Here is a 10,077-nt window from a genome sequence, read left to right as displayed (position 1 = left end):
AGAGTGCCACAAAGCACACCGCAGAGAAGACATGCTCACTGCTGAGCCCTGTGCATTGAAACAAGGAAACTGTTTCACATGCATGACTCTTGTGTGTGAAAAGTGATGAATTTTTCCCCTGAACGAGGAGCTCATGCCTGGTGGCAGATCCACAGTGCCTTCAAAGCAAAATGCAACACTCACGCAGCTCACCAGTCTCTCCACAGTACTCCACATGCGCGCGCGCGCACACACACACACACACACACACACACACACACACACGCGCGAACACAAATGCACAAAAACCTTCTGGAGGCTGGAAGGCTTTTGAAAGTGAGGGCTAAAAGGGCTACATAAGATAACAGAGAGCCCTAGCCAGGACAGACAGAAACAGGAACTGGTTCAGGGGTTAGGAGAAGCCCAGTCTCCCTCATAGCAAACCAACAGGCTGTAGATGGGAAGCCAGAGCCACATGCTGGACAGGTTGGGAGAATGGCTGAGTTCACCACTCAGTGCAGACAGCAGCAGGCCCAAGTGTGTCAGTCCCAGCCCTGCCTTCTCCACAGCTCATGGTGGTGACTGCTGGGTTTAGGGACAAGAGTTGGGCAGATACAGAAAGCACCATGTGACTTGGAAATCATTCAGCCCTTGGGCACACTGCTGGAGCCTGCAGTCGCCTGAACTGCTTCTGCTATCTTGGTAACGCACGACCCCAAGAGGCATTTAGGAAGGAGAAGCAGATGGCCAGGCTAAGGATACAGATGAAAGTACTCACTGTCTGGTAGGTGATGACCAGCTGGACCACAGGCAGCGCGTAGAACACAGCAATGGTGATGATGTTCCTGTAGAGGGCAAGAACACAGTCATCACCTGTGGCAACCCAGCCAGCTCCCGCCCCAGGCCTCCACTGGGGCTCTTTCCAGTCTGACTCCCAAACTGCTCTCACAAGGAGAGCATCATGGGGCCCAGTTGCACAAGGGGAGGTAGAACTCCTAGGTTCTTTGGCCTGCTTCATTTCAGTGCCTTCCTGAATAAGGGAGTATCCCCTTTGAATCAGCTCCCATTTGCAAAATGGGGCTAGCAATGTGAAGGCAGATGGAGACATCCAGAAGTGAAATAGGGGGCTTTCATCTGGCATTAGGTGCATCTGCCAATGAACTCAAGGGTATAAGCCCCTTCCCCTCAGCCTTCACCAGGAGTCCTTCACCATCTCCTTTCTGTACTGACACCAGCCCCCAAGGCAGGGGCTGACTAAGGCTGGACAGAAGTGTTTCATATTTGTCCCTTAGTATTGAAATATCCATGCTGCTCTTTCATAAATCCAGCTTCCTTGTTGCTGTTCAGCTGACCTCTCCCCAGCTCCAGCCCATTAAGGAAAGCATACAAGTTTAGGGACAGGTATGAGTAGGGGGTGGTGAAAAGTCAGGCGCTATGGAGCTGCCAGGCCCAAGCTTCAGTCACTTGTTCCCCTCGCAATTATGGTACAAGCCAGTAAATTTTGATGAGGTGCAACAAGGCCAAGGCAAATGGTTCCCTGGACTGCCCAAACAGCCTCTCTTGCCCTTGCCTTCAGATGGTACGAAGCAGTGTGAGGAAATGAAAATGTGAGCACTGGCTCAGGCACAACACACAGACATGTCCAAGCCAGGGTGAACAGGACTCTAGGCACTAAAACAGGGCCCAGAAAGGCTCTAAATGGGCCTTCAAGAGTGGGATTTGGGAGCCACATTTAAGGGTGAAAAGGGAAAGACTCCCCAAAGGAGAGACTGTAGTACTGCCCACCTCCCCTCTACTCACCAGAAATAAATCTTGTACTTTTTGCTGACAATTCGCCGGTCCTTCCTGGACAAGTCTGACAGATAGAGAAACATCTGCAATCCCATATAGTACAGGAAAGAGAGAGGAAGAGAGAAGTCGCGAGTGAAAAGGAAACTTTTAGGAATTGTGGATGGGCTGTGGCAATACAGGTTGAGGGCATCTCCCACAGACTGACAGCTCAGAGCAGAGATTTTATGTATCAGTCACTTTGCTCCTTGTCTTCTCTGCTCTTTTCACTGGTGTCTTTTTGGACTCTTTCATAGATTCATAGATGTTAGGGTTGGCCTTCACCTGCTTCCTGCCATCTCATCTAGGTGCTTTCTCAGCCTTCCTGGCTGCACTTCCCCCCTTGCTCTTGTGTCTGGACAGAATTGCTCAATCTCACTTAAGCAGTACCTTTTCCCCAAAGCACTCAGGGAATATCCTGGGCTTGGGAAGACTGTGAAGTGTCAATCAGAATCTTTATTACATAAAACACAATTAATCTGTCCTTTAAAGAACAGCAAAGGCAGCGAATCACCGGAGTCCTGGACCTGATACCTCCACCCCACCTCATACAGCACATGGGACCAGAAGGCAGTGCCCACAGTACCTTGGTGCGAATGACGTTCTTATCACTCTCGATTTCCGGCATGGTGTCAAAGTCACTCTCCTCCTCCACAGAGCTGTCTGTGTCAGAACCACGCCGAAGCCCATGCTCTGGGGAAGACATCTGTTGGCCACCACTGGAGCTTGACTCATCTGGAGACAAAGGACGAAAGGTTTCTGTTAAGGTCGAAAGGGAGGAACGTGAAAGCATCTACCACATCCAGATCTCCTGCTGGGGGAACTCACCACTCCAGCTCCCTGGGATAAGAATGTCCTCTCTAAGAACCTCATGTACGCGCTCATGGAGCTGCCCCTGCTCTCCCCAGCATCTTACTTCTCTCTCTCTCACTAATAACAGGACAGAATTAGATACATGCCTTGTTTCACACCCCTGGCCTAAGCAGACTACCTGAAGCAGATGGGGACATGGATGGTCCCATGCACCATCTTCAGTTGGCTTGTCTCAGCCCCATCCATGCCCTATATGCAGATTCATGTAGGGCATGGATGGGGTATGCTGATGGGGGGTTGAAGAAGCAGAAGACAGCAGGGAAAGGCCTCTCACTCGCCGTAAGAGGGTCTTAAGGGGCCCTTCTTTATTGCCCAAATATCTGAATGGATCCAGGATGATCCCGGACAAGGGTCAGATAGCCTGTGTGAAAGCCTGAGTCTCTGACCCTACCCCAGTTCCCAGCCTTGGGTCCAAATCCCTCTGCAGCCCACTGAAAACTCTGCACATGTCACATCCTGTCAGGAAATCAGTGGCATTTATAAAGCACACCACTCCCTGCAGGCCTGGGCTGGGGTAATTGTTGCACCATAAGCATGGTTTAAACATACCATGCTCTGCTGCAAGAAAATACAGTCACCGTCTCTTCCATATCCATTCAACCCCCTTGGGCTGAATGCCTTGGCCAACTCCAAGCTGCCATGTAGAAGACCCAGGACACTGTGTTTTAATCCTTTAGCAGTGAGAAGTGGGAGGTCTAGAGTGGAGCACGCCCTTAACAGGCCTGGGCTTTGCAGGGCTTAGCAATGGTCCTTCTATGGCAACAAGGACTGGCCCAGCAGAAGCAGCCACACAATACAGCTCCCATGGACCTGACAGTGGCAAGGAGACTAGGGAAACTGTGCTTAGGGAGAAAGGAGCTTGGGTCCCTGCTGCCCTTAAGCCTGCACTTTGCCTTCCTCCCTGCACTGAAGTGGGGGTTGCACAGGCCCTGGGTCCATGCCAGAGACCCCTGAGAAGAGACAAATCCTGGGGTCTTCCACGTAGCTGATGTGACTTGCTCATGCTTCCAGGAGCAGACTGAGCACTAACTTTGGGTCCAGGCAGGAATTTTTCTCTAGGCTGGCAAGGACCTTGGGCTTCACCTTACTCTGTAGTGTGGGTGTAGTTCACTTGCTAGGATCACAGAAGCCTCCCTCTCCTCAACTCTTCACCACTGCAGGGACCTTGGGGACTGCTGACACCCTGAGCACACTGCGCAGAAAACCTCCCCTCGGGACTAGCAGGTGCATCTTGCTCAGGGGCAGACCGATGGTTGGGCTGGGGTCAGGAAGAATTTCCTCCCACCTCCCTCATCACATCAGCATCAGTCAGGCTGGAAGGATCTCACTCTAAGCCAGTTGTTTTCAACCTTTTTTCATTTGGAGATCCCTAAAAATGCAAATGGAGGTGCAGACCCCATCGAATTGTAAGTGCGGGTATTCACATACTTTTGATTGATCACAGTCATCTTTCGCGGACCCCTTAGACCCCACAGGGATCTGCAGACCACAGGTTAAAAACCACTGTTCTACAGCATGGGGCATGATGCAGATCCCCTGCTGGCACCATCAATTCCTGGCACCAAGCCTCTCCCACGCTCTGCAGTTTAGTTTCCCAAGGACCAAAATGTCCTGGATTGACCCAGTCACTGGGCTCGATACAGGAGTGACTAAGGAATGGCTTAGACACCCTGGTTCAACAGAGGGAGGGGATCTGGCAGCCCCATCTAGCTTCAACCTCTGTGAAAATATCTCAGTTCCTTTGCCCAGGCCTCAGTGCCCAAATCCAGCATGCTCCGTACCAATAGCACCGTAGCTGCTTCCCTCAGGCGTGCCTGCTGTGATAGGACGCGATGCAGCCATGGTCCTAGATCCTGCAAGGAAAACAAGGAAGTGGCCTACTACCCACAATGAAGCTGCCATATCCATGCTCCCTTCCCCCACCCAACTTGGTCTGCAGATGGGCAGTTGTTTTCACTGCTCTTGGATGAGACATATTTTATGGTTCTTGCTCCTGTTTTGTGCCCCCTGCATCTGGAGTAGAGCATGCCTCAGCCTCTCCCACTCCCAAATGGCATGGAGTTCCTCCGCTCTAGGTTCAGACCTTGCTTTGTGCTACCAATCTTCTGGTCTAATGTACAGTCATTCAGAAGAGGGGGGAGGAGGGGTGCACGCGCATGTACATGTGCTTTGCACTACTAACCTACCTGCCTAATGTACAGTCACTAATTTTGTGCGTGCGCGTGTGTGTGTGTTCATGCGCACACACGCCACTTTGCACTACCAAGCTCTATATCTAATGTATGATCATTACCGGTAATTCAGGAGAGGGGTGTGAAGGGCTTTGTGATGGTAGACCAAGGCATGACCCAGCATGAGGGAGAGAAAGCAGTAACACCGAGCACCCCAGGGCTGGCTAGGCCATAGGCTCTCCTCCCAGTTTCAGCCCTGCTTCCTACCTAGAGCATGCATGAGTCAGCCCCTCAGGTGCCCGTCTGCCCTGTGGCTCATCATTTCCTTTGCTGGGTGTGGCATGCCAGGTGACAGAACTGAGCCACAGGTTCCCTCAGATCTGCTACTCTGCCATAGGGCACTGAGAAGGCAGGGCCCATAAGTATAGCAAACAGCTTGGAGGCAGGACATGGAGAGAAAGGGTGTTGGGGGAGTGGGCGGACAGGAGCTTCAGGATATTTGGGGGTGAGGAAAAAGGGGTGGGTGGCTCACTCAGGAAAGGGGACAAGGGGTGCAGAGGGAAGATGAATGGGCAAGGAGGGGAGGACAATAAGAAGGGGGTGCCCTGTGGGCAGGAGAGCAAAACAGAATGGAGGGAAAGTCCAGTGGGGAGGGAGGGTGTAGAGCAGGCAAGAGGTGGGGAGTGTCTGGGCAATGCCATGGGGGAATGGGAGGGAGGGACAGGCTGTTCCAGGAGGTACAAATTGTAATGTCAGACACATGTACCACCCCGTGCAGAGTTCAACTAATCGTACATCCCAGGGAGTAATGGCACTCAGGATGGAGCAGCTCCTGGCCTGGCAAACTCCTACAGTCCAGGGGAGAGAAGAGGGGAACAGAGTGGCACAGAGGCATAAGGGGCTGTAGGGCCAGCTGGGGACGAAAGAAGAGAACAGTACAGAGGGCAGTCTAGGAAACAGGAGGAAACAAGATGGGGGAGGTCAAGATAGGCAGGCAGAAGAGGGCAACTTGGGAGCAGAGAGAGAGCAGGAGGAGAAAACCTCTTGCTGGAAGGGCAGAGAGGTGTGGGACTCTCCCTCAATCCAGCTCCCTGGGAGCCAGCCATATACTGCATGTGGCACAGCTGGAGGGTATCTGTGTACCCTGGCTTCACTAGCAGTGCTGCAGGCAGCAAAGATGACTCTCCCGTCCTGCCCCAGTGCTTAGGTATCAGCTTCCCTGAGGGAACTCAGCACCTGCACATCTAGAGCACCCCAGGTGCTGCCAGGGCACTGCCTCCAGCACAGAAAGCACAAGCAAACATTTCTCCAGGATCCACCTTAATGGGAGCTGCCCTGTCACCCCACTGAGGTCCTGGCTTCTTGCACTCAGCAGATGACTCCTTAGCCCTTTCAGCAGCCTCTGGAGCCCAAGTCAGATTCTGCTCTGACTGCCTGAACTCCACCTGGGTGATGGCACTCTCACTCATAGTGACTACCACCACACCTCCAACTCTGTGCCCTCTCACACTGCCCATGCCACATGCCTTGTGCCCTGGGAACAGAGTCGCCGTCCCGCACATTTTATCTCCTCCCCTGACAGGCATGAAGAAAACGTTCCAGATGTGATAAGAGCCTGTGTAATGCAGCAAGGCAGGCAGAGAGCCCAAAATAGCAACTGTGAACAGTGAATCACCCCCATTCATCTAACGTGAGTCTCAGCACTGAGCCCTGGCAATGCCAAACTGCAAAATGGTTCATTGCTGATTGCTTTGCTGTGAAACATCCAGCTGCATTTGTGGTGTAATCCATCAGAAAGGTATCAGGGTAGGGGAGAGTCAGGTTTGTTGGGGGGGAAAGAGGAGGGAAGACATGTAATTCAAGCTCCTTCCACTGCCCAAATTTAAGCTACACTTGAGAGGGGAGCAGAAAGAGACCTAAGGCTTCCCCTGCTTCCCAGGCACTCAGTTTTTAAAACAGCCTCCCATACCTCCCCAGGTGCCAGAAACCCAAACTACCCACCTGCCTCCAGCCTGCTCAAGCCTCCCTCTCCCCCTCTGGTGATGCCTACAATGCAGTTCTTTTTCAGACGAAAACTGTAGCATGAGTGCAGCAGAAAGCATATTGGACCCAGTGTCCAATACATAATGCAAACACCACTGGGCTGAACTAGTCAGTCATCTACTCACTTATATCCTCAACCCCACCCTTGAAGAGAGCTCGCCCCAAGGTCAGCTCAGGCAGGAAGAATCCCAGCATGCAAGACACCTGCCTGGGGCTGGTATAAACTACTAAAAATACCTGTTCAAAAAAGAACAGGTGACTCAGCCTTGGGGTTAAGGGCATTCCTCTCTACCTGGTGCATTTTAATTATGTAAATCTGTGAAACAAAATGCAGTGGAGTTCCTGATAACCATCCCCAACATCCACGCACTTCCTCTGGAGCCCAGTGTTTGAAAAGCCTTCCCTCAAACTGCTTCCCCCAAACTGAGTCAAGGTAGGAGCAGACAGGGGGAGCTCACTTAAACTGAGAATTCCAGCATCTGTTGCCAATTCCAGCATTCACCCTCAAGAATAATAAGACCCTGGGAGAGGCAGAAGAGGAAGCAGGTTGAAACAGACTCAAGGCAAATGGGACAAAAGGGACTATACCCTTTGTCCTGTCTGGCTGGGAGTCCCCAGGAGCTTACCATCATCGGGGCTGTACCTCTCAGCTGACGTCTTCCTCCAAGCCCTGGAAACAAGCACAGACAATACCCTAAAAACTCAGTCAGCCCTTCCCATTGCCCCCATTTCCAATCACCAGCCATTGCAGGTTGCAGCTTCTCAAAAGCCAAAGGCCAGCACTGTACAGCCCTTCAAAAGACAAATACTAGATGTTCAGCACTAAGCTGAGAGTAGCCTGATCTCCTACCACCTACATTTCTGCTCCCAGCAGAGCATCATGAGACAGAGGAACCAGGGGCAGGTGATCCCATTTCCTCTGACACATCAGCTAGCCACAGCCAGAAGCGTGACCAGTGACCTAATCCAGTCTGGCCAATTCATGCCATTTGGTCCCGAGAGCTGGGAGAACCTGGCTGATGGCCTTCAGCTGCCAAGCTTGCCACACTCTGGGAAATGAACACACCAACATCCACTTGAATAACTACAAAAGCACTGCCATATCAGGCTGGTGCACAGGAGACAGTGCACAGAAATGGACAGGTCACACCACTTGCCCAGAGTTCTCTGACTGTGACCAACCCCCAGTACTGGAGAAGAGGGTACAACTCACCCCTGTGCATATGCCAAGAGATGCACAATTCACTGCTAAGCCTCTGTGGCCTGGAACAGAGAGTCTGCTTCTGCAGACACCATGAGGCTCCTTGCATAGTCCTGCCTAACAAGCATGTTGCCTTTAGATGAACTATACTCCTGAGAGAACAGGCACAGGGGGAGTCTCACTGCTGGGAGCTCCTTGGAGACAATGACAGGCTTCCCGCAGCCCTGCTCACCCTTGCAGGACACAGGGGCATGCAGTCTGGGGTAGGATGGATGGGGATACAGGCTAAACCACAGCCTGCAGATGCCACAGCCACTGCCAGCAGATGAAGAGGAAGGGAGGGGGAGGAAGGACCAATGGCAAATGCTGGAATGACCAAAGAGGGATTGACCCTGCCTCCAGAGCAACCTGTTAGCCACAGATGCTGCCTCATCCTGCTATTTCAGAGGTAGGCTCGTCCCCTCAGGGCAGATCAGGGACCCCAGCGAAGGAAGCACAGGACAGGAGGGGATCAGGAAACCAGGCAATCAGGTTGATGCAGTGCCTGGCCTGACCTGCACCTTGGTGCCTCAGAGTCTGGAGGTCTCTGCCCTGGATTTCCTGGATCCTGAAGATTAAGGAGAAATGGAAACTTAGCCCAAATGCCGCCACTGTCAAGACAGCCTACCTACCTGACATAGTGCATACAGGCAACCATCAGTGCACCCACATAGAAGGAGAGGAAGCTCAGGAAGCTGAAGAGCATGGCCTGCACATAAACAGACTCTGAGGGAAGAGGATAGGTGGACAGTCATGTACCAGGGGAAAAAAAATAAATACATGGCTCCCTTCCAGCGAATGCCCTTGACCTCATCCCCTGCAGCACCTCCTGCTGACTCGCTCTTCCATGCCCAATGCTCCTGCCCCCAGGCGCCCTCCTTGCAGAAGATGCGAGCACCTCCCCTGCCCAGACAGCCTGCCCCCCATTCCTGCAGCTGGAAGTCCTACACAGTTGCTAGCTGTGCCTCCCTCTGGGGCTGCAGTGCAGGTGGGAGTTCCCTACCTTCCCCAGGGCTCCTGGAATGTTTCCTGCCCAGGAAAGCGAATGCTGGAGCACCGCCAGGTGCTCCCACAATCCCATGTACTCACCTGGAATGGAGGGCACAATGGTCACTTGAAGGTGTTTTGTCCTTTGCAGGTTCCAGGTGTGGTTGCCCTTGTCTGTAAGAAGGAAGGTGCACTCAGTTAACTACCCCAGGCATCGTTCAATGGCCAGAGCCAGCATCATTCTCTCACATCCTCATTTCCAAGTAAGTGAAGCTAAAATCCTGGTGAGGTCAATAAAAGAGTGTGTGGTGAAGCCACAGGCCTGGCTAGAACTCTCTTCCCAAGAGTTCTTGCTCTACCCACTGCCTACATCTTTCCTCTAGAAAGCTGTGCTTGGACCTTTACTATGCTGCTAAGGGTTTTGACTGGCTGAGACGAAAGTATAAGCCAACCCTGCCTCTCCCTGAGATCAGCCCACTGGGATTGTTCTGCAGCGTTGGGTCACTTAGTTGCCACTCTCCACTATGCGCTGGTCACTGCTTTTCACCTGCATGGCAACATGTGAGGAGCTGCACAAGGAAAAGAACTGCAAGGAAACACAAGGTGCTACAATATGCAGTTACCCAGCAGCCCTGCCCTGGGTGGGGAAAGCCTGGGGAATCTAAGCAGACTGCTGGCATCAGCCTGACCTCTCTCTCTGTGAGGAATTTTTGTGTCACGCTAAGGACAAAAAACACTGGTCTGGATTGAGCTGTGGATCTCCATGGAGACAAATGTTTCCCTGCTTGACTGTTAGCTAGCAGCTCTCCTGGGTGTTCGGTTACCTCTTGCAAGATGCACATAGGTACTTCCAGCCTGAGGAGGCTGAGGCAGAGCGACCATTAGGGTATTTTATGCTTTCCCAGAAAAGAAGGTTATTAGGGACCTGGGCTGCACCCACAGGCTGAGGTGGCATAA

General features: G+C 52.3%; 1 protein-coding gene across 1 annotated transcript in view; it reads right to left on the bottom strand.

Moving 5' to 3' along the window:
• SIDT1 (SID1 transmembrane family member 1) overlaps positions 1 to 10,077 on the bottom strand; it is a 64,992-nt gene that overhangs the window by 14,588 nt on the left and 40,327 nt on the right. The window contains exons 8-14 of the mRNA XM_025214444.1: positions 9,223 to 9,294; positions 8,766 to 8,859; positions 7,520 to 7,563; positions 4,461 to 4,532; positions 2,393 to 2,541; positions 1,780 to 1,853; positions 758 to 824 (exon numbers count right to left, since the gene is read on the bottom strand). Coding sequence (XP_025070229.1) covers positions 758 to 824; positions 1,780 to 1,853; positions 2,393 to 2,541; positions 4,461 to 4,532; positions 7,520 to 7,563; positions 8,766 to 8,859; positions 9,223 to 9,294 — 572 coding nt within the window. The remainder of the gene's footprint in view (positions 1 to 757; positions 825 to 1,779; positions 1,854 to 2,392; positions 2,542 to 4,460; positions 4,533 to 7,519; positions 7,564 to 8,765; positions 8,860 to 9,222; positions 9,295 to 10,077) is intronic.

The sequence above is a fragment of the Alligator sinensis genome, unplaced genomic scaffold (assembly GCF_000455745.1).
Source record: "Alligator sinensis unplaced genomic scaffold, ASM45574v1 scaffold317_1, whole genome shotgun sequence".
NCBI classification, from domain to species: Eukaryota; Metazoa; Chordata; order Crocodylia; family Alligatoridae; genus Alligator; species Alligator sinensis.
This window is presented reverse-complemented; position numbering and strand designations above follow the sequence as displayed.